The sequence below is a fragment of the Talpa occidentalis genome, unplaced genomic scaffold, assembly GCF_014898055.3.
Source record: "Talpa occidentalis isolate TD23 unplaced genomic scaffold, MPIMG_talOcc4v2.1 talOcc4.9, whole genome shotgun sequence".
Classification (NCBI taxonomy): Eukaryota; Metazoa; Chordata; class Mammalia; order Eulipotyphla; family Talpidae; genus Talpa; species Talpa occidentalis.
The window spans coordinates 105,644,959-105,669,884 of NW_023605305.1; the positions used below are offsets into that span (position 1 = coordinate 105,644,959).

General features: G+C 40.2%; 1 protein-coding gene and 1 pseudogene across 1 annotated transcript in view; both read left to right on the top strand.

Moving 5' to 3' along the window:
• The window catches only part of EEIG2 (EEIG family member 2), a 48,540-nt gene that overhangs the window by 16,748 nt on the left and 6,866 nt on the right, over positions 1 to 24,926 (top strand). The window contains exons 2-9 of the mRNA XM_037498152.2: positions 2,234 to 2,354; positions 6,082 to 6,111; positions 10,610 to 10,726; positions 15,734 to 15,780; positions 19,417 to 19,520; positions 24,005 to 24,100; positions 24,236 to 24,425; positions 24,540 to 24,667. Coding sequence (XP_037354049.1) covers positions 2,234 to 2,354; positions 6,082 to 6,111; positions 10,610 to 10,726; positions 15,734 to 15,780; positions 19,417 to 19,520; positions 24,005 to 24,100; positions 24,236 to 24,425; positions 24,540 to 24,667 — 833 coding nt within the window. The remainder of the gene's footprint in view (positions 1 to 2,233; positions 2,355 to 6,081; positions 6,112 to 10,609; positions 10,727 to 15,733; positions 15,781 to 19,416; positions 19,521 to 24,004; positions 24,101 to 24,235; positions 24,426 to 24,539; positions 24,668 to 24,926) is intronic.
• Positions 16,158 to 18,740, top strand: LOC119235090 (dnaJ homolog subfamily B member 6-like; annotated as a pseudogene).

The window sequence follows — 24,926 nt, forward strand, 5'->3', positions numbered from 1 at the left end:
GTCAGAGGTCTCAAAACCTCACGTAGAGACTGGGAGTACCAGGTGGAGGTGGTGAGTGATGGGTGAATATATGTCAAAGGACTAAAGTAGAAGATCCTTAGATATGTGTGTTCTCAGTGTTTGTATAGTATTTTAAGGCCTTAAGAATAAAATGAGGGCCTCCCCTGGTGGCGCAGGGGTTGAGCGCTGGACTGCGATGCTGCCTGCAGCCTCTGCAGCGCCGGTTCCATCCAAGGCCGCTGGCGAGGGTGCCACATGGCGTGCAGACCTCTCCTGCCGCCCGCTGCTCCCCTCAGCAGTGTATTTCGTCAGTCTGTCTGTTCTGTTCCCCGCTCTGGCTCTGGTGAATTCTCTCACCCTCCCGTGCTTCTGACTGTACCCAGTGCTTATATAAATAAATAAATCTTTAAAAAAAAAAAGTAAAATGAAAGGAAAGTCACTGATGAAGAACCTTGGTGGACATAACATTTTAATGTACAAAGGAAGAAGACTCTGAGAAGACATGGTTACAGAAGAAGAGACCAGAGTGTTTCAGGCATGTCTGAAGGAGTCAACTGAGGATAAAACAGAGCCCATGGATTTAGCAGTTAGTTGCTCAGTGGTGGGCAGTGTTAGTGGAGTAGTAGGGGATAGAAGCCTGGTGTGGGGAGTTGAAAAATAATGGAGAGGTAAGGAATTGGAAAATGTAGACATTTCTTTCAATTCCAGTTCTGCCCCTTCTAGCTGAGTGACCTTGGAGAGATCACTTCATTTTCCTTTATACTTACTGTTTGTAAAATGAAGCTGATAATACACGTAAAATATTTACAAGAACGAATGGTATGTAATAAGCACTTAATAAATGCTATCATTATTGTCATCATCATTAGTATTATTCTGAAAGGAAAGGGTGGTAGTGCGTTATAAATACAGAGTCCAGACAGGAGCTGGAAGGTTTATGTCAAACCAAATTAGCCTAAAGGAGAAAGAGAAATACCAGGTGGTGTCACCTATATGTGAAATATAGAGAAACCAAACAAAAGGGTCAAAGACAAACTTTGAAACCAACCCTTGAAAGCTGATCACAGAATTTAGGCATCCAGAGGCAGAGGGGAGGGTTGAGGATGGAGTAGGGAGGGAGCACAGTGGATTGTGGTGGGGGAACTGCGGGTGCTTTGGTGGCTGTGCTGTAGTGACTACATGTGAAGGGGACGTCCCTGTACCTCCAAAACACTAACAACAATGTAAGCCAACCAGGAGCCTTCCTGGTGGCGCAAAGGGTTAAGAAGTAGTCCACAGCCACTGTGGCATGAGTTCAATCCCCGGCCAGGGAGGTGACCCACATGGCACAGCAGACCTCTCCTGACTCGCCCACTGCTCCCCTCAGCAGTGTATTTCAGTCAGTCTGCCTGTTCTGTTCCCTACTCTGTCTCTGGTGAGTCCTCTCAAACCGCCCCCCCGCCCCCCGCCCACATACACACCTCTGGCCTGCATTCCAGTTCTTGTATGCATAAATAAATAAAGATAAATCTTAGAATAAATAAATACATATATGCATTAATTTTAAGTAGGCCTGTTTTGACTATTAGTTGTGCTACCTCCTTACTTAAATGACTTTTAGTCACCGGTGCTTATTCTTCTCCATAAAGCAAGAATAATGCCAGCTACCTCCTAGGGTTGTTAGGAGATTAAATAGCACATGGTAAAAAAAATAAATAAATAAATAAATAAAAATAAAAATAAATAGCACATGGTAAGCTGTCAGTAGATGGTAGCTGCTGTTACTGTTAAGACTGGTATAGGAATAAAACTGTGACAGTTCACTTTAGAATAAGTATTTGTTTATATTTCTGTCCCTTATACAAACTGTAATCTATAAATCCTCCCACGTTAGGAAAATTGTCATTCTTATTTCATATGTTAAACACCTAGCACATATTCAAACCACCTAAAATAAATGTGTATTGTGTGTTGTTGAATGAATGATAGTGAAGCCTCAATTTATATTGCTAGAACTGATATGTCAATTCATTTTTTCACCATTTCCTGCACATAATTAAAACCTTTCAAAGATTTTCAGATGACATTGCTAGGAATTTTTTTTCTTTCTATTTCACTGTTTACAAATACTGGCCTTCAGTATATCACATCTGCATTGTAGACTTGAGTAAAAGAGTGCTTTTTTAACATGTCATCAATAAGTTAATTAACTGGTTCTTTTTTTTTTTTTTTTTTTCCCCTCTTTATCTTGCAGGGAGGTGGTGCAAGCAAATTGCGTTCACTGGAAAAAGAAGTTCTCATTTATGTGCAAAATGAGTGCAAGTGCTGCGACTGGCATCCTAGATCCTTGTATCTACAGGGTATCTGTGAGGAAGGTACAAAAATAACTTATTCCTTCTCCACTTTCAGAAACCATAATTAGTCCCATAGTCACCAACTAACTTTATTTAGCTCCACTTTATTGTTAGAACTGTTGTTTCACTTCACACTCACAGTAATAATTTAAATTGCTATGGCAAATATGATGATGAATCTGAAGTTAAAAAGTAAAATATTATTTGAGAACATTGGTCTATCATCTCTTACTACTATTGCACACATAAGTGTTAACTTTATTTATATTACTTTGGGAGGCATATATGTCTGTATCCTACCACTCATTAAATTCCTCTCTGTCAGCATTGTCTTAGGGACTTTACAGGTATTATCCAATAATACCTCTGCAAATAGTTGTGATTTTTTTTTCCATTTTCAAGAAAACTGAGGCTTAAGGAGATGATTACTTGCCCATAATCACATAGATTATAAACAGTGTATTAAGTAGAGTCTCACACACATGTCCTTCTGATTCCAAGTATGTTTTATTTTTATGTTTTCCTTTCCACATGTTAGGTTGGGCATTACTTAATTTGGACCATCTGAGAACAACCAGAAAAGCAAAGCAAAATTAAAAATAGCTGGTTAAAGGCATCAGAAGCTGCAAAGCAATAAGGATTGAGAGACCTAGAATCATAAGCAAGGCAAGCGTAAACAAAGGAGCCTTTCATTTGGAATTGCTTTTACTTTCTTTTTTTTTTAAAGATTTATTTATGCATACAAGAGTTGGGGTACAGGCCAGAGATGGGGGGGGTGAGAGGATTCACCAGAGACAGAGTGGGGGACAGAACAGGCAGATTGACCGAAGTACACTGCTGAGGGGAGCAGCAGGCGAGTCAGGGGAGGTCTGCTGCGCCATGTGGATTTCTCCCTGGCTGGCAGGGGATCGAACTCATTCTGCAGAGGCTGCAGATTGCTTCATAGTGCGGTGCTTAACCCCTTACGCCACCAGAGAGGCCCTGCTTTTACTTTCAAAGCATTTGCTAATTTGCAAACAGCGATATCGTAGCTGAGCTAAAGCAATAACTGACAGGCTAAAAAGATGAGCTGAGATTCCAGCAATTTTATAGGACTAAAGAAACAAAAATGAGTCCATTGCCCACCAGCAGGACCTCTGAGAGGGCAAGTGGTAGAAGGAGAGAAGAGCAGATACAGATCAACCCTTGTAAAGACTGAAACTCAGTTTCCAGTCAGCTTAGTTCCTATTTGGTTGGTGATCTGCCCCTGCCTTACTACCTGCCAGAAGCAAACGTACGTATTCTCTGATGGGAAGTAACATTATTCTAAGCCTCAAATTATTTCTTCAGGTTATGCACAGAACCACCAAGCATACCAAGAGACACAACTGCATGAGCGAAATCCCAAAGGAAATGGACAATAGACTGGGAAAAATATAAATTTGAGGAAACTCAGGAATAAACTTCCACAATAACTATAATTAGTGAACAATATGGAGACTTTCAGCAGAGAACTAGACGCTACAAAAATATAGATTAAATTGAATTCTAGAACTGAAAAATACAGTAAGTAAATTTTGTAGCTAAAGAGATGAGGAAAAAATCTTACACATTGACTTAGTAGCAGGTTTACCACAACTGAAGAGAATTCTAAAGAGCACGAAGATAAAGGGAAATAATGCACATTAAATCATAGAAGGAAAAAGGGTGAAATATGCAGAAAACAGTGCAAGGAGTAGGAAACAGTGTAAAGATCTAACATGTATAATTGGAGGAGAGAATCATGTCAAACAGATGAAAATATAAGACCACAGATTCAGAGCCTCCCCCATGGCGCAGCGGTTGAGCGCTGGGTGGCAAAGCTGCCCGCAGCCTCTGCAGCTCCGGTTCTATCCCCGGCCACCGGGCAAGGGTCCCACATGGCACAGCAGACCTCTCCTGCCGCCCACTGCTCCCCTCAGCAGTGTACTTCGTCAGTCTGCCTGTTCTGCTCTCCGCTCTGGCTCTGGTGAATTCTCTCACTCTCCTGTGCTTCTGACTGTACCCAGTGCTTGTATAAATAAATAAATAAATCTTTAAAAAAAAAAAAAAAAATCACAGATTCAAAAATACTGTGAACCCCATTTAATATGAGCAACAAACCTCACATGTTTAAACAGCAGAAGACTGGGGGGCTGGAACATGGAAAACGTGGAGAGGAAAAGTTCTAGATGATAAGAGTTGAGGCACTAAATTAGGGAGGGCCTTGTAGGATATGGTAATGGGTTTAGATTTTATTCTAATTATAATTGGAATCCATTTGAGTATTTAGTAAGGAGAGACATGATCTTGTAAGATCACCTTTGCTGCTGTGTAGATGATGAACTGTAGAGAAGTGGTTGGGATAACTCAGGTGAGAAATACTTAGGTTTTGCATGGAGTTAAGACCATGCAGATGGTATGGTTTAGGATGTATTTTGGATTCCCCCCTCCCCAAAATGGACTGGATGTGGTGAATTGGAGGAACGGAATTGAGGCTAACTAACTCTTGGACCTTCTACCAGAGCATATGGGTAGATGATTGTGTTATTTATTAAAATGGTAAAGACTCATAGTTACACAGTTTGGGGGGCAGATAAGCGGTAGGCTTATTTTGTCATGTTTTAGTTTGAGTTATCTGAGAGATGGCGAGATGTAAATACAAGATGGCAAGTATTTAAAAATACTTGTCTGAAAAGCAGAAGACAAGGTCAGACTAGAGAGAGAGAGTTTTGGAGTCATCAGCATATGATTTTTTTATTTAAAGCAAGAGACCCTAAACCAAATCCTAATACCTAGAGGGTACTATAAATTACTACTAAAAAATTAAATATTACTAAATAAATACTATTAAATAAATTACTACTAAATAACAAGAAAGGACAAGAATTCTACATATCACTTCTTGTATGTGTGGCCAGTTCTTAGTCACACTGCCATTGCACAAAAGGAAGACGGAAAATGTATCTGTTACTTTATTTGGGGCAGCCGGGTACCCCAACTAAAAATGGAAAATTCTGTTACTTTGGAAAGGGGGAGAATAGGTAACTAGGGTACAACTGGTATTCTTTCTATAGAGATTGAATGAAAGAGTAAGTCCAGAAAAGGAGAGTGAGGGGGATCAGCCAGTGGGACAGGAATAAAGCCAGGCAGTTTGGCACCATGGAAGTTTAGAGAAGAAAATGACATAAGAAAGGAGGTGGGCTGGCCAAGTCTGTCAAATTCTGTCAAGAGATGAAGATAGAGTCTATGGCTTTATCAAAAATGGAAACCACTGGTGACATAAGAGCTGCCCTGGAAGGCAGATGAGTGCAAAAGCCCAACCAGTAAAGGGGAGAAATATATATTAATATGTGTATTATAATTTTCATATTAATATGTTGTTAATGTTACATATTAATATTATGTTATATTATAACTTTTTACAGAGTATTATGCTTAACTTAATGAGTAAGTTAACCTTTCTTTGGTGATTCAGTTTCTTGAAGTGAGTCCAGGATACTTTTTTGCAATTTCTCTTTAGCAAATAAATACTTGTCTTCTCACCATATGTCTCTTTCAGATTTAAGTTGATTCTAAATAAAATCCAGGGGGAGGGGCATCCAATTAGTTGGATTTAAGATCATCAGAATTTTACTGTCTATGATATTTAAAACCAGCATGTGAAGATTACTTCAGAATTATCTGACATATAGTTAATTTTAAATCTTTAATCATATGATGCCCTTATACTGTTTTTTATCTTTGACAGGAATTAAAAGGTGGAAAAGCTTATGCCAAGGTAAAAAGATGTTCTTTAACTCTTTGGAAATTTGTGTTATCACTCATTGCTATTTATAAGCTTAAAAAATAAATGGTTTGCTTTTCTAGTTGCTGTTTAAGCTTGCCTGTTTTTAAATAAAGCACCTTGGAAATTGAAGAGTTGGATCCAACAATACATTACAGGCCAACTCTTTCTAAACTACTGATTATGGGATGTCACTCTTAAGTTTTAGCTTCCCTACTTAAAGATGATCTCTGGTTTGTGTTGACCATAGAAACTGCCAATTCAAACAACCCTCGAGAAAATATTTCCAATCCTACTTCCCAGTGGAATGGAACCTGTGCTCTTTTTGCGCTGTGTGTATGCTCTGCTGCCCTTTGCATATTAGCTATATGTAGCGGTGTGGTTGATGTGCAGCTAGCTAATGGTAGAGGGCTTGGTAGAGAGCATTCACAATACTACCAAAAACACTTCTTTTCTTTCCAGCCTCTGTGATGGTTGCAATGATACTCCATCAGTCCAGTCACATAAGCCACAGACTAGGGCACTGGTTTCAGCCATCAAATCTACCTAACTCCCTAAACTAGTTGGTTGCAATGTCTTTAGAATACTTTTTACTACAAGTAACAGAATACCCTCTTCATCTAGAGAATTTTTTTAATCTTATAAAACAAGTAGATTTGAGACAGAACTGTTCCAGGATTGGCAAATCCACTGACTAAAGAACATGATCAGTGACCCAAGTTACTTTTCTCTTTCCATTCTCCCATTCTCTACGTGACAGCTCTGTCCTAGGCTCACTCTCCTGGGCCACTAGATCTGGCTGCTCAAGTTTTAGTCCCTACATTCATATGTGAGAGAATCCAGCTGCCTCTCCATTATGACATTTTTTGAGCGAGAAAACTTCCTATACTTTGTACTCTGCCTCTGTCGTCTTCCTCGCCTTCGTGTGGCTTATCCTCGGCATGATCGTTCTAAAATTCAAACGCTCTTACTCTCCCACTTCTAGTCTATTACCTATAAAGAAAAACGAAGTGTTTAATCTAGCATGTAAGATCTGTGTTGGTTTGCAAATTATCTCATATACTTCTCTCCCAGCTCCCACCAACTGCCCCCTTCTCTAATCCCTGTGCCACAGACACACTGCCCTCATCTACTTCCTGAAGTGGCCCAGGCTATTTTAGCCTCCCTGCCTTGTGACTTGATGTTTTCTTTCCATGCATGTGCTTTTCCCTACTCTGGTCCTTTCAACTCCTGTATCATTAAAGACTCAGCTTAGTCATCCTTCCCCAATGAGAGATTTTCTTTCCCTCTTTCTTGTCATTGTGCCTTCTTTACTGTAGCACAGAGCATACTTTTCTATAGGAATTTGTTTTCTGCCCTCCCTTATAAACTATGAGTTCCTGAGAATACAATTGATTTACATTCCCAGTGCCTGACATCATCTGGAATATAGATGTTCTTTGCCAAATGAAATAATATCTACCTTAGAGATGCCTAGCGTTGATGTATATGTGGCATTTTGATGAGAAGGTTGTCTCAGTAAAGCCAAAGAGAAAATCATAAGGACAGTGGACTCTCTGGTACTTTGCTAAACTATAAGCTCTTTGAAGACTGTCCTTATCTGTTCTGAACATTCATCACTGTTTTCCAGTGTCAAGAACAGAGGCTGGCACAAAACTGGTGCTCAGTAAGTTGACTGCATTCATTGGTTACCTTCAGCCTAAACATCAGGTTGATATGCCCTACCTTTCAGTATGCTCTCTTAAGAGGAGCTGATCAGATTCTTAATTGTTTGGTGTTTGTTTTATTTTTTACTTGTATATGTTTAGTGATACTGGCATACCAGCATGCCAACAGTGAATGGTAAGCCAGTGGGCTGTTTTTTACTCAGCCAGTATGTATTAACTGCCTACCATGTGCCAGGCACTTTTCCTGGCACTATTCTAAGTACTAGAGATACAGCAGTGAACAAAACAGAAAATAAATCCCACGTCTGTAGACTTAACCTTCAGATGGAAGGTTGCAGAGACAGGTTGTACAGATAAATATGAAATTGTGTGTACATGATGTGTTAATCACTGCTGAAGAGAAAAATAATACCAATGAGGGTAGGGGGTAGCAACTGTAGGGGGCAGAGAGGGCAGGGAGGAGACTGGGCCTGCTTTAGGATGGTCAACGAAGGCTCCTTAGAGAAATGACATTTGACCATAGAGCTGAATGGAGTGAGAAAGCCACAAGAAGATCTAAAAGAGAACAGCTCAGGCAGAAGAACAGCAGGTACCAGAAGACTTTGATAGGGTCTTAGCATTTTCAAAGATAAGTTCATGTGACCAGACAAAGAAGGATGAGACGGCAAAATGAATTTAATGAAGGTAGCCAGGGCAGAAGGATCAGAGACATCGGATGCTGATAATGTTTTCAAGAGTTTCACTATAAAAGGGAACAGGAAAATGGTCTAGTAGACTGGAAGGAGATCTAGGGTGAGGTTTTGTTTGATTCTACTGTTCATTAAGATGAGAGAAATTTCAGCATGTTTGGGCGCTAATGGGAGTAGTGACCCAGTAGAGAAGATAAATTCTAGAATGCATAAGAGAGGGAAGAATTTAAAAAAAAAAAGAGAGAGAGAGAGAGAGAGAGAGAGGGAAGAATTCCTGAGACAATGAACCTGAGTAGGAGAAGAGCAGTTGACCTTGGGAGCAAAGCCAGTTCCCGTACAGTCAGTGGGCAGAAAAGCGTGTGGACACAGGTACAGGTAGGTGAATGGATGTGGTTGGCCATAAGAGCTTGCAGAAGTTAAGTGCTCTCTTGATTGCTTTTATGTTCTGAGTGAAATGGGAAGCAAGGGATCAGCAGACAGTGCTAATGGAAAGGAGGTGTTGGAGCTTTGACAGGAAAGGATAAGGTATGAGATAGGGTATGTGGATAATGTCTGGTCAAATAGCCACACAAGTTGCCACATGCTCAGTTAGATGTAGCTTTACCCTGGACATAGCCAGGCCTTTCTGCACATCTGTTGGTTCCCTAAAAAGGCAGTAAAACCAGAGTAACTGTATGAAAATTCTATCAGTGTTACCTGTGACTTGTACTTTTGACTTAATGCATTTGGGATTTGTGACCCTTCATTGGTCACTAAGATTTTATCCTTCATTTTTTTTCTTACCAGTTAAAAACTGCTAAAATAATTCTCCAGCCTACAATTAAAATCTTCATTCTTGATGTCATTCATATGTACCCACTGTGTGTTTTAAAGCCTTAAAGCAGTCAACATAAAATCACAGCAGTGGGCCTCCCCAGTGGCGCAGCAGTTGAGCGCTGGGTTGCGAAGCTGCCCGCAGCCTCTGCAGCGCCAGTTCGATCCCCGGCTGCTCCCCGGCCACCAGAGGAGGGTCCCACATGGTGCGCAGACCTCTCCTGCTGCCCGCTGCTCCCCTCAGCAGTGTGCTTCGGTCCTTCTGCCTGCTCTGCTCCCCGCTCTGGCTCTCGTGAATTCTCTCACCCTCCCGCACTTCTGACTGTACCCAGTGCTTGTATAAATAAATAAATAAGTCTTTAAAAAAGAAAAAAAATCACAGCAGTGTTTGAAATGCATAGTGTTTTTTACTATGTATTCAGGGAGACAGATTTTTGTTGTTAAAGATTTTATATTGTTCAGCAAATAATGGTGTAATCAGTTTGATGTGTTCCATTTGGAAATGAGAAAGTGTTAGCAACATCAGAGGTAAGACGATAGAGTCATCTTTGGTAGCTTCAGAAAACAGGGACTAAATCTAGGTACTAATAAGGGAGAGAAATATGTTTGAACTTAATTTCTGAGTAGCTGCAGAGAGACTTGATATGGGACACAGATTTGGTGAAGGGAGGAAGAGGTTTCCTATGTAAAGATTCAGGGTGATCAGCAAGGCATATGTTGTGGAAAGTGAAGAAGGAGGGCTTGTGCCAAGAAAGTATGCAGCACACTTAAATCACTCTATTTCTGTCACGGAGAGAGAGACCTTAATAAAGTGCAGCTATCTGCAGTCACCCCTGGTTAGCTGAAAACAGAGCCAGAACCAGAACAGGGAGAGACGCATCTGACCAGTTGTTTGCATGTGTGTGCAGGTGATCATGACTGGTCTGCAGGTATTTCCCAGAGTGTGGTATGAGTACCGCTGCCACTTGCAATGATTTTTCTTGTGTGATATGCATTATTTTAACCTTGCCGTTTATTTTGCATATTTTAATGTACACCGAAAAGATTAGTTTAATGTATACAGAAAAATGCATTCAGCACTTGAATATGTAATTTCAAAGATCGTATTATTTAAAAGTAGGATAGGGGATAAAATCACAAAAAATGAGCCAATTTAAAGACACATATGAAGCAAATAGTGCAACAGGTATTATTAAGATGGTAAAAGTTGCAAATGCAGCTTGAGAAAACCTGTCTAGGACGTGGGTTGAATGTTTATTTTAAGGAAAATATTGTGAAAGCCTAGTAGATAGTCTATTAATATAATTCTCTTTCTTTTCATAGCTGGGCTTTGCAGATCTAAACCTGGCAGAGTTTGCTGGATCAAGAAATACCACTCGTCGCTGTTTACTGGAAGGCTATGATACCAAAAATACAAGACAGGATAATTCCATTCTTAAAGTAAGCACGTTTCAAGATTTACATGTCAACAAATGAGATTCTCTGTCTTTAAATAAGTACAGGTGTATACTGTCAAGGGCATGATGGGAATCAGTACTGATATCATAATGAAATACCGCATGGGGAGCAAAGACCACCCAGAGCTCAAGACTGAAAAGTAACGTGTTCACTTTCATGGTTCTCAAGTGTTTCTCTCTGTGGCTGTGAGTATTTGGAGAAGAATACACACAACCACTAGAGCAGAAGGGCTCTGTGGGAGAGGGACCATGATGAATGTATACCTGAGGATGTTTATAGCTTCTAGAAGGTGACTTCCAAAGCAGCTGTGGTGGACACATAGAAGTCACTTGGTTCTCTTATACCTAGTAAAGTAGGGCAGATTCCAGGTACCATCAAGTACTTCAAATTCTGGTGACCACAAGAGAATATATGCATAAGAGAGTTGGCAGGAGCATTAAGTATGAACAGTTGAAAATATGGTTTTAAAATGCTTTGTACCTAGTAAAACTCACTGGATAAACCCTTTGCTCTATTTAGGTGGGTTACTCATGATGGTAAGTTATCTAATAAGAAGAAAGGAAAATAATTCTGATTAAAACCTGGGTGGTCAGAAATTAATGGAGCAAAGAAATATTATATACCTACAGTTTTCAATCCTCGTTTTTTCTAAATATTTAACTCTGAAGATTTGAAAAGATACAGAGGGCTATTGTAGCCAGTCTAGTCCTTGCAAAAATTTAGTAGTTTTAAAAATAAGGAGTTATGTGTAGTTAGGATCGGGAGGAAAGTGGTAAAAGAAGGTAAAGAGGAAATAAGCAAAATAAGACATACAAATGGCCAACAGGTCATGAAAAGGTGCTCAACATTAGTAATCCTCAGGGAAATTAAAACCACAATGAGATGTCACCTCCCACCTGGGATGGCTGTTATCAGAAAGAAGAGCATTAACAGGTGTCGGCAAGGATGTAGAAATAAAGGAACACTTGTACACTGTAGGTGGGAAAATAAATTGGTGGAACCACTATGGAAAATAACATGTATGTTCCTCAAAAACTTAAAAATAAAACCACCACATGATCCAGCAGTTCTCCTTCTGGGTATTTTCCCTATGAAAATGAAAACACAAACTCAAAAATCGTATCTGCAACCCCATGTTCATTGCAGCATTATTTACTACTTACAGTAGCCAAGATGTGGAAGCAATCAAGTGTCCATCAATAATGATGGGGGGTGTGAGAGAGAGAGAGAGAGAGAGAGAGAGGTTATTCAGCCATTAAAAAGAATGCTAAGTGAAATAAGGCAGCTAAAAAAGACAGAAAGATAAATACTATATGATCTCACTTATATGTGGAATCCAAAAAACAACAAAACCCTGAACTTATAGATACAGAAAACAGATTGGTCGTGGTTTGAGGGGTTCAGAGGGGGAGCAGAGATAGGTGAAGGTCGTCAAAGGGTGCAAGCTTCCTATTATAAAGTAAATCTGGGTAATGTTGATTATAGTTAGTAATACCATATTACATATCTGAAAATTGCTAAGGGTAGATCATGAAAGTTGTCGTCACAAGGAAAAAAATTATAACTGTGGAGGTGGATGTTAAGTAGGCTGTTGTAGCATTGTTTTATACTGTATACAGATGTCAAGTCATTTGTGTTACACATCTGAAACTAATGTTATATGCCAGTTATATCTCAACTAAAAATTCTGTGTTCGTCTTATATGTGTATTCATGTATATATTTACTTCTGTCCATATTCTGCACAGAAAACTAAAAAAATGATTTCAGTTTTTTGGTTATCTGTATAACTGAAAAATTTTCAGAGCACTTGAATATAGCTCTGTGAGATATACACAGTTGGTTAGATGGGGATAGATTGTCCCTTTTTTGTAGATGAAGATGCTGAGACTAAAGCTTGCATGTCTCACTAAAATACTCAGCTAAGAACAGAATGCAGTTCTCCTGTCTCCCAGCAAGTGGTCTCTCATGTTAGCTGTTGTCTAATAGACACTAGACTCACAAGAACAGGCTACACTGTTCATTTTTAAAACCATCCTGAATAAGCCACAAAATTCAGTTTATTTTTCTTTCTTTTTTTTTAAGATTTATTTTATTTATACAAGAACTGGGGTACAGGCCAGATACACGGGAGGGTGAGAGGATTCACCAGAGACAGAGCGGGGAACAGAACAGACAGACCAACGAAAAAACACTGCTAAGGGGAGCAGTGGGCAAGACAGGAAAGGTCTGTTGCATCGTGTGGGTTGCTCTGAGGCCAGCGGGGATCGAACTGGCACTGCAGAGGCTGTGGACGGCTCCTCAGCGCTGCACTCAACCGCCTGCACCACCAGGGGGGCCCAGTTTATTTTTCTTATATAAAATGGATAATCCTTTTCTGAGTTACGATGTTTTCTTTGAAAATTGAAATAACTGTTAAATTTCAGACCACCCCATCCCTCAGGATCGACTCATCCATAGTTTCCTTCTGGCTCCCCATTGATTCTTCCACAGTTTCTCCCACTCTGCCCTGTAGAAATCAGACCTTTTGTGGATCATGCCATTCAGCTCTCACACCTTCCTTTCCTCCTCTCAGTCATCACCATCTCTCTCCTACTCAGTGATGACTTGGCTTCTGGCTTACAGTTTTGCTCTCTATCCTTTCTATCATCATTTTTTTTTTTGTGACTTCACTGTCTCCGTGGGTGAGCTAACCTTGTGAACTGTCTGTTCCACTGTTCTCCCCCGCTGCGAATCCATATATGCCCAAGGCCTCTCAACCTCCTATTATTCCTCTCTCCTACCACTGTCTTTTATGTTTCTAATCCTCTTTATTTTGTCAGTACTACTCACATAGCTGTCTTTAACCTTACCACTGCCTCAATCTCTGTCAGCCTCTGCTTTTCACTTCCCTCCATAACCAGCTTAGATTGTGTGGTTAAATGGGGATCGATTGTCCCTGTGTTATGGATGAAGAAGCTGAGACGCAGAAGCTAGCGTGTCTCACTGAAATAATCAGCTAAGAACAGAATGCAGTTCCCCTGTCTCCCAGCGAGTGGTCTCTCATGTTACCTGTTGTCTAATACACACTAGACTCACAAGAACATATCCTTTAAAATACTCCCTGTGCCTTTGTCTCCTCCATTTCTCTCCCTTAATAGCCCCCAACCTTAATCAGACTCAGTTGCCCTCTCTGGGTTTGCATCCGAGATGCCAGACATTGCGGGAGGCCACAGCCGGTCTGGCTGCCATGACACAATCGTTCTGTCACCAAGCCCTTTGCTCCCCTTCCTTTGTAAGCTTCTTTCTCAGTGTCCTAGATATTCTGTTTCATGCCTTCTTTCTCCTCATATCTCCACACACCATTCTTTGCTCCCTGCTCATGATTTTGGTTTACCCCTTATTGAGAAAATAGAATCCATTAAACTCAAATTCCCTCATCTTCCCATCACAGAATTTACAATTCTTCTGTCTCTCCAATCCTTATTATTGCTCTTTGTCTCCTGTTAAAATAAGTGAAGTATCCCTCTTCCTGTCACAAGTCAACCTTTCTTAGGTTCTAGAATCTAAAACTTGCCTAATCAAGAATTTTACACATTGGGTTATCCCTTCTCCAAATTATCTCCCCCTCTAATGAACTATCCTCATCAACATATAAATGAACAGCTCTAGTATCTCCTATATTAAAGGGAAAAAAAAAAACTTCTTCTCCAACGACTCCCTCACTTTGCTCTACTTACCTACATAGTACTTAAAACTATAAGTGGCATCTCCAGTTTCTTCCTGATAATATCCAGGATATTCAAGAGTTCCATTTTGATGTAGTTGGAAACCAGAATGTAGAGTTCTATGTAAGAAGAGGTGAAACCAGCCCAATAGGTATAAATCAAGCATTTGATAAGTTTAACATTTGAAGGGGGAAAAAAGAAGAAAAGAATGGTAGTGAAGGTACTAGGAAGTGTGTGTGTGTATACATGTCAGCCATTAGGTAGAAAACACATCGTTTTATATATGGACATATGTCCTGTTGTTTATTAAGACCATGAGTTTTAGTATATTCTGCATCACTAAATAACATTTTAGTTGATGATGGACTGTGTATTCAGGGGTGGCCCAAAAGGATGCACCACACAGCTAAGGTGTGCAGTGAGTAGTGCCATTTAGGTTTGTGTGATTACTCTCTGTGACATTCACACAATGATGAAATCACCCACCAAAGCATTTCTCAGACTATGTCCCCATCATTAAGCAAGTTATGGCTGTATTATACAGTCCTGGGTTCAGATCTTAGCTTTGCCCTTTACTAGTCATCTGATCTTGAAAATACCAGCTAATCTCCTGGGCTTAAAATGAAAGTATTAATCTCCCAGGGGACTTTTAAAGATTAAATGAAATAATGCATATAAAACACTTAGTGTGCACATGGCACATAATAAATTCTCAAATCATGAGTAATGTTGTTACTTTTAAAATTATTATTCCCACTGTCATTATTTCCAGATGAACATAGTGAGATCTGATGATTGATTCTTAAAGAGTAGCAACTGGAGAACAATAGCATTTCAGAAAGCATTAGCGAAGCTTTAAATGCTGATCTAAAGCTGGAGCAAAGGCCGGAAGTATTCTACATTTAGAAGCTACCAGCAGACACCCCTTGAAGCTTCAACATGGCAGATTGGGAGGAAAGTTTCCAGACACTTAAGCACCACAGGAATCTGGGAGGAAAGACACACTCGCCCAGCATAGCCACACACTGCAGATGGTTCCTGGCGAAGCGCTTGCTTTCTGATTCCATGTTTTCCATTCTGATTTTTGCAATTACAAAGTGTTGAATGTCTGTATAAAGCAGTAATTTAATACTGAAGCTAGCCTAGCCCAGTTCAACAGTCATTTTACTTCTTTTTAAATATAAATCCCTGGACTAGGTGCTCAAGAGAATGCATTAACAAAACAAGACTTATCCTCTTAAGACATCTTTTATAATCAGGATATTTCTTTTTCTTATGTTTAGGTTTTGATCAGTATGCAGCTGATGTCTGGTGACCCATGTTTTAAAACGTAAGTTAAAGCTCAGTTAATGAATTATTTATCTGAAAATATAAGTGATTCATTTGCTTAAATATGTAATATTTTGTGGTGTTGGATGGCTAAAACCAGTGAAGGAATAGTTCTTTTCCTAGGCAGCTGACCCTACCCCCATAGAAGTCACTATTTCCAAGCATCCTGTCTATGGTAAATTATTTTAGCTGTGGATCTTTTGTCACCTGAAAGGTTTTGGGAGTATTACACAAACTAATTTTTTTATTTGACTCTGTGGTGGGTTTTCATTTCTTCGTGAAATACCTGTTACATGTCTTACCATGTGCTAAGCTCTATTCTAAACTCTACAAAGACAACAGTTAAAAAAAAGTAGACCAGGTCCCTGTTATCTTCGAGTTTATATTCTAAGAGAAAAACAGACAAGAAGCTAACAAGTGAGTATATAATATACAGTATATAATATACGTGAGAAATGTAGAGTAAGAGCACCATGGTGGGGAGAAGTAGTATTATGTCAAGGAAGTCTTCCTGGGTAAAAATGGTATTTGAGCAGAGACCTGAAGATGGGAAGCAAGCCACGCATATATTTGGGGAAAGAACATTTGAGGTAGAGGGAACCAGGACAAAGACCTTAAGAAAGGAGTATATTTGGCATGTTCAAGCAACTGCCAGGCAGTCAGTGTGTCTGAGCACAGTGAATGAGAAGGGGGGAGGTAGGAGATTAGATCAGATGATAAAAGAGTCTTGTAAGCCCCTTAATAGCTGAATGAGGTAAAAAGCTACTAGAGGGTTTAGAGCACCAATTATCTGATGGCCAGGTAGAGAAGAGACAATTTGTGGGAGCAGTTAAGGAGACAAGGGTAGAAATAGATGAGTTTGGTAAGCCAAGTTTTAGGGTTTGAGTAGCTAGAAGAATGGTGTTTCCATTCATTGAAATGATAAACTGTAAGATGAACAAGTTGGGAGCCTCGGCATTGGGCATGTTAAGTTTGATATCCTTACTTAACATCCAAGCCCTGCGGGTTAAGTAGGCAATTGGATACATCACTATAGAGTTCATTTGGGTGGCCCAGGCTGTAGATATAAATTTGGAAATCATGTCATCAGCAGCACATAAATACTTGTTAAAGCCATGTGATTTGAATAAATGACCTAGAGGGATTGAGTGTAAATAAAGAAAAGGATCACAAACTGAAGTGTGGGACATGTCAGCATGTTAGAGGTCGGGGAGATAGGAAAGAACCAGCCAAGTACTGATGAATGAGATAGGCGAAAGGAACCAGAGTGGGCATGGTCCTAAAATCCAAGTGAAGGATGTGTTTCCAAAAAGGAGCGCATAATCGACTGCCATACAGTACTGAAATAGGTCACAGGAGAAAAGGACTGAGAACTGACCTTGAATTTTGCAGTACACAGAGACCATTGATGACATTGACAAGCCCCATAGAAGAATGATCTTAGATTAAAGCCTTACTGGGGTATATTAAAGAGAGTTTTGAGTAAAAAAAAGAGACATGAACAGAAGCAATTCTTACAAGGAATTTTGTTGAAAAAAGGAACAGGAAAAATAGAAACACAAAGAGGATATGAGGTCAAGGGCCTGTTCTTGTTTTTTTTGTTTTTTTTTTTAAAGAATAAAGATAGTAGAGTATATTTGTACACTGAGATGGGTGGTGCAATTAGAGAGAGAGAAATGTGGTACAGAAGAGAAAAGGGACAATCGCTAGAACAGTGTGCTTGGATTGTCAAGAGAGGGAATGCAGGGAATATGGGCACAGATGCGGATATGTGAGAAGTGAAAGCATTCACGAGTTATTTTTGGTGGCTCTGAGAGGTGGAACTTGTCCCAACAATCAGTTAAAGCATGGTGGATTGCTGTGATGTTCTGGGACACATGCCTCAGCTGAGGACATTAAAAGGCATATTGGAAATAGGCGCTGAAGTGGCATCTAGATTAAAATCCTGAGAATAAAGAAGTAGAGAGAAAATCCAAACTAGTAGCTGAGGCTTATGTGGTGTTATCAGATGGGGGAGGGGGTGGGGAAGGACATCTGGGACAAATATGGTGAAGAAGGATTAAATGGTAGAGTTGGAGACGGGAGTCATTTCCACAGTCCATTTGAGTTTGGCTTTACATTCTGTAACCCAGATGATGTCTTGGAGGTGGGGGGGTGACGCATGGAAGCAAGAACAGAGCCACAGGGTCACTTTCCTGGATTTCCATCTTTTGGAGGGGGATTTTCTTCTTTTGATACAGGGTTTACTTTCTTTAGTACACTAGGTCATGGAGGCCTCACTTCATTCTCTTCCACATCATATGGTGGTAGTGGCATGAGTATCCTCAAATCTATATCAACTATTAAGGTAGTTAATCACAGAAAAACCAAAACAAAGAAAATTGTCAAGAATAGTCAAGAAAGAGTAGAAGCTGAAGAAGAGGGCCAGTTAAAGCCCTTAGCGATAAGTGGTACCGAGCAGCAGCTACACTTGGATAACAAGTAATTGAGTGCACATGTTCAACACAGCATGTGATGTCATTGGGCATGGAGGGAGCAGGCCCCTAACTGCTTTTCATTGAAAGCCAGGTAAGTCTTCCCCAAGGTTATGATACTGAGCTAGTTTAAAGGATGAATAGGAAATCACTAAGCAGAGAAGGTGGGTAGAGACACTCCAGGAAGAGAAAACAACTTACACAAGTCTATGGCATTGTTACAGGGCATGGAATAGTTACAAAATACTAACTAGGTGTTATCATTTTAGGAGGTCATTTTTCCCATATTTTTAGCTTTACTATGAAATTAAAGTAAAAAAATTCCATCTCTCTCATTCCAGTATTGAGCTACATTAAACAATTTCCAGTAAGGGTTATAAAAATAACTTTAGCACAAAAGGGGTAATAGAATAAAAACCAGAACATGATATGCACTCAGTGATTATTTATGAAACACAACTAGTTGAGACTGAGACAGGAAACTGCCAAGGCCCAGCTAAAATTATGGATTCTAAATCTCCTTAATATCAGTTCACATGAGGGATGAATTTCCTCCATATGCCTAAGTCTCCCAGTGTTCTTTTAATAATTTTTACTGAGGTAACATTTCATTATAAGTTTCAGGTGTCATCCTTATAAATCATATACTTTATGAATCTCATAAATCATATGTATACTGTATCAAATTCACCTCCCAAAGTACAATTCTATCCTTCAACATATAATTGCCCCCTCAAGCTTGATTCCCAGTTTTCCCCCCTTCCCTTCTGTTACCTACTCATTTGATCTCACAGTCTAAAAAGCTTATTTTTGTTTTATTTAGGTTATTCATTTGTTTGGTTTCTTTGTATATGACATACGATTTAACATAAGTGAAATCATACAGTGTTTGTGTCTCACTGCACTGAGCATAGTGCCTTCCAGGCCCATCCATGTTGTAGCAAATTCAGTTCTTTTCATAATAAGTGTTTCATCTTACAGACGTTTTCAGGATACGTGTATGTTATTTGTTGATTTTTATTACTTTCATCCTCAAAGAGGTAACGTACTAAGGCACCTTCCTAAGGCTAGGTACCCACTACATAGCCAGTCCTTAACAACATTTCAGACTTTCAAAATCACTCCTAAATCAAGCTCTGATTCTTAGAAATGTCTATTTACAGACCTCCTTCTACATCAATGTCTATACCAATTGCTGGTGAATCTGAATCTCTGGAAGAAGACAGAAAAGGTGGAGAGACTCTGAAAATCCATCTTGGAATAGCAGGTATGGATCTGTATCTTGCTGGTTTTGCAGTTTGTGAAAAACAGTACTACTTGATGTCCTAATACATTCCCAAAGTTCCTCCCAGATTGAAAATTCCGTAAGTCTATGACTTCAAATGAGCCAAAAGTTTCAATTACACAGTTTTTGGTCAATCCATTGCTTCACTTTGTCTGAAGGGTTATGCTCTGCCGATGAAATGCAGCAGTGACACACCCCCACCATTGTACACCTCTGCTCCCCAGACTTATCTATTCCACACACCAGCACTTTCCGCCCATTGCCTCCTCGGGTGTTACTTCTCTTCCATGGATCACTTCCCACTCTCAGTGGTTTTCCAACATTAGTGTACAACAGAATCACCTGGTGAGCTTGTTAAATTGTGGATTCCTGGCACCGCAGGCTGGTTTTCATTTGGCTTGGGCTTAAAATTACTTTGCTGAATTTCCCAGATGACACTGCTGCTGCTGGGCCCGAGCCATACCTTGAGGCCTGCTCCCCAAGCAAACTGTCAGTGGTAGTCAGAATCTGCTGCAGGAGTTCAAAGAAGGCAGGGGAAAATGCCAAGTTGACTGGAGGAAAAAGACTTCCTTTTTTCTCCCTGGTTATTGATCAGGATTATTATATGAAAGAATGAAAAGAAAGCTGAAGTCACATAACATTTTCTTTTAGATACAACTTTTTAGAGATTCAAAGAAGTTACCCCAAAATATCCTGATTTAGGGTCTATGACCCCTTTGTGTTCTGTCAACCTTCCCATTAGCTCCTCTCTCCAGTATTTCAATAGTCTGAATTCTTTCTCATTTTGAAAAGAAGTAAAAGCAAAGTAAAAGCAAAAACTCACTCGCCCTGATATCCCTCCGTCTCCTACTGCTGTGGACTCGAGCTTTTCTTCCCCTTTGCTCTTCTCACTCTTTTTATAGCCAACCTTCTAGAAAGATCGTGCTGCCTGGGTTTTCCTTAGCACTTGCACCCTGGCTTGCTCTTGATGGTGTCTCCATAAAATGATCATCAGATCCTGTGGGCATTTTTGCTTCTCTCATCTGTCTTGCCATTTATTCTTTTTTGCAGCTTTCTCTTCCCTTGGCTTCTAGCTCTGACATTTTCTCTCCTGGCTTATTTGTGGCTGCTGCTTCTTACACCTTCCTCTTAAATATTTACGTTCTACAGAGTTGGTTCCTTTTTCTCACTCTTCCTAGGCAATGTCGCCTATACCATTGGACTTAACGGTCACATAAATATAACTGTGATCATGTAAATGTGAGCTAAATACTTTCAATTAACAAGTTTGTGTTGACTCCAGAGCTCCTTCCTCAACAGCAGGTACATATTTCCAAATGCTTTCTGGAAAGGTCAGCTTTATGCTGCTTATTGTACTGAAGTTCATCTGTTTATCTTTCTCTTCAGCTGGACTGCAAGTTCTTCACAGTGGTGTTTTCTTTTTTTTTTTTTTTTTAAAGATTTATTTATTTATTCAAGCACTGGGCACAGTCAGAAGCGCGGGAGGGTGGCAGAAGGACCGAAGTACACTGCTGAGGGGAGCAGCGGGCGGCAGGAGAGGTCTGCGCGCCATGCGGGACCCTCCTCCGGTGGCCGGGGAGCAGCCGGGGATCGAACCAACGCTGCAGAGGCTGCGGGCAGCTTCTCAACCCAGCGCTCAACCGCTGCGCCACCGGGGAGGCCCACAGTGGTGTTTTCTTTGTGTTTGTATCCCCCAGCGTGAGGCCAGGGACACAGAAATTCAGTGAATGACACATCCTTGCATGTCTCACATTCCGCATCTCCCATCCAAGCCTTCCTAGTCTCCATCCTATATTTTCTGTTACCCCGACACAGTTCTGTTTATGCAATGAATTCTATCATTTGTGCCTGTTATTATGCATCTCATTCTCAGCTTGATTATTAGGGAAACCTTTACTCCTTCAACCTCTGTTCAACCTGTTGCCAAAGTGATCTTCCCAAACTGTAATGTGGTCATGTTGTGTGAAGCCACTGAGTTATTTCCTTCTTCAGACTCATTGGAAAAGTTCCTTCACTCACAGGCATCTGCTCATCTCTCTTTTCCCTTCAGTCATGTACACCACTACCCTGCATGCCATCTTTACCAAACTACTTACTTTTCTACCAACAGGAATGCTTTTTCTTATGCTTTCCCTGTCTCATCTAGCTGAGGAATTCCTGTGTTGAAACCTGGCGTTAGCCTCTGCTGTGAGGTCCTTCCCCTATTAGCACGTGGTGTTAGCTGCATTTGTCCCTTGGAGCTCTTGTTTCATTTTGGTTGGTATGTTTCCTTACTTGCCATATTGAATTAGAACTGCTTCTTCTCAGGGCCTCCCTGGTGGCGCAGTGGTTGAGCGCTGGGTTGCGAAGCTGCCCGCAGCCTCTGCAGCGCTGGTTCGATCCCCGGCTGCTCCCCGGCCACCGGAGGAGGGTCCCACATGGCGCGCAGACCTCTCCTGCCGCCCGCTGCTCCCCTCAGCAGTGTACTTCGGTCCTTCTGCCTGCTCTGCTCCCCGCTCTGGCTCTGGTGAATTCTCTCACCCTCTCGTGCTTCTGACTGTATCCAGTGCTTGTATAAATAAATAAATAAATAAATAAATCTTAAAAAAAAAAAAAAGAACTGCTTCTTCTCTAAATGCTGAGCATATAATTTTTCATACTTGTTTTTGCACCCCTTTTACCTTGTATCTTATTTTTTTTTAAGATTTATTTATTTAAGCATACAAGAATTGGAGTACAAGCCAGAGGTGTGGGGGGTGAGAGGATTCACCAGAGACAGAGTGGGGAACAGAACAGGCAGACTGACTGAAATACACGGCTGAGGGGAGCAGTGGGTGAGTCAGGAGAGGTCTCCTGCATCATTTCGGTAGCTCCCTGGCGGAGGATCAAACTCTTGCTACAGTGGCTGAGGAGAGCTTCATAGGTTGCATCTTAACCCCTTGCGCCACTAGGGAGGCCCACCCCTTGTATCTTAAACAGTATTGCACATCTGACTTGGTAAGAGCTTAATAATATTCATTGAATGAATAAATTTTGAAAACTAATAGAGAGGTGGAAGAATTAAGGTTTGAGCCAATCTTAGGAGTAAAGGTTATTCCTATGTAATTCTTGATGTGAATCAACTCTGTGAGCCCAAATTTTATTATAATTGATCTTCGGATTTAGAACCACTGTCATCCTTTTTTTGCCCTACAAACCCTTCCCTGTGCAAAGCAGCAGTGGCATTTCTTCTGCCCACCTGCGACTGTGCAAGTGCCTCTCTTTTTCTTTCTCATTTTCCTAGTAAACCCACCTTTTAAAATGTAAAAAAAAGAAAAATAGAACCATTATAAATATAATATAAAAACATATATAATAAATAAGGCATATAATAAAGCAGGACTGGAGGTGCTGGTTAAATTTGTACATTGCATCCTGCCCAGAAGTGAGAAACCTTTGCAGAAGGGACATGTCACGCCAGTAACTTACTTGCTTGGCATTATTTTTTGTCCAACTGCATTCAGTATCATTTAAGGAACTGCTGCTATAATTGCTGTATTACTCAATTGGTTTCCTTTTGCCTCTAAGTGAAAAATAGTTCTAGTTTTCGAATATTTCATGACAATGAAAAATGGTCACAGTTCTTCATTCTTTTGGAAGAAGTCTGGTTCTAGAAATACATAATGGGTATATTCTGGAGTGTGCACATTATCAGGGAACTGCTAGAAATGGCTTTGACATTGCTGCTTCTGTACTTTACTTTGAAACTGAATACTATAATCAGTTTTTAAGAACTTTTATTCTCCATGCTGCATTCCATGCTGTTGATTTAAACTGCAAACAATTGCCCAAATTATAGCCTAGCACTAGCAACACCAGTGTTAAATAACAAAATGCTCTTTAGTTTATTGTTGTGATGGAATTTTGAGAGCAAAACTTCTTCAAAAATCACATAAAAACCTGGCAGTTTTGTGAGAATTTATAGGAATACATTTGATATATTTTTATTAGAGAAATACTGAACGTAGGGGCCTCCCTGGTGGCACAAGGGGTTAAGCACCGCACTATGAAGCAATCCGCAGCCTTTGCAGCACGAGTTCGATCCCTGGCCAGGGAGCAACCCACATGGCGCAGCAGACCTCTCCTCTCTCGCCCGCTGCTCCCCTCAGCAGTGTATTTCAGTCAGTCTGCCTGTTCTGTTCCCCACTCTGTCTCTGGTGAATCCTCTCACCCCACACATCTCTGGCTTGTACCCCAGCTCTTGTATGCATAAATAAATAAATACTAAAAAAAAAATACTGAACCTAAACTCTGAAATAATTTTAAGATGGAATACTGTTAAATTTTATGGAAAATACTGTAGTTCTTCAGTAACCTATTGTATTTCTTGCAATCTAGTAGTTTACATTTTGCTGATTTAAAGGAATCTTTTTGTTCTCCAGATTAGAATACAAAGTAGCCATTCACTGTCAGCAGCAATAGTAACATCATGTTATGACTTATTGCAGATCTTTCAGCAAAGAGTGCCTCTGTTCCAGATGAACTTGGTGCCTGTGGACATTCTAGAACACCAAGCTATGCAAGCCAGCAGTCAAAAGTATCAGGTAGAGGTTAAAAGTGAAGTTGAATTCCTGAGACTTTTATTGCCCTAAATGGCCTCAAGGCTACTATTGGAGATGAATGTTTGATTGCAGTGTATTTGATCTGAGTGTTATATCCAAAGTGATTTTCTTTGACAGGTTATAGCTCATGCCACTCTCGGTCATCCAGTTTCTCTGAGTTCTGCCACAGGAGAAATACTTCAGTGGGAAGTACATCAACAGGCGTTGAAAGTATTCTAGAGCCATGTGATGAAACTGAGCAAAAAATAGCTGAACCAAATCTTGATACAGCTGATAAAGAAGATACAGCTCTGGAAACACTCAACAAGTATCTATCCTTTTGTTCTCAGTTTCAACTGAAAAAAAAAAAAAAAGAAAAGAAACAACAGCTATGTTTTCATAATGTAACAAAAAGGAGAAAATGTTTTTAATTCTTTTCAAGATGTCCTGTGAAACAAGATTCCGTAGAATCTCAGCTGAAACGAGTTGATGACACCAGGGTGGATGCAGATGATATTGTGGAGAAAATACTACAAAGTCAAGACTTCAGCCTAGATTCCAGTGCAGAAGGTTTGTAGATGGCCTTTAAATATACACAGATTTGCACAATCTAGGTTTGTGCGACCCACATGGTCAGCAGTATAAGAGGGAGGACATCATGATATTGATGGTTGCATGTTTGTAACATAAGTTTCTGGTCTTGAAGTTGGAAGATAACTTTGTTGCTCATTTATTTCTAAGAATGGATACTAATTTAATGACAGAATAAGATTTATAAGAGAACAGTTTTAAAAAAGCTTTCATTGCCTTTAACTATGCTTCCTTGTCT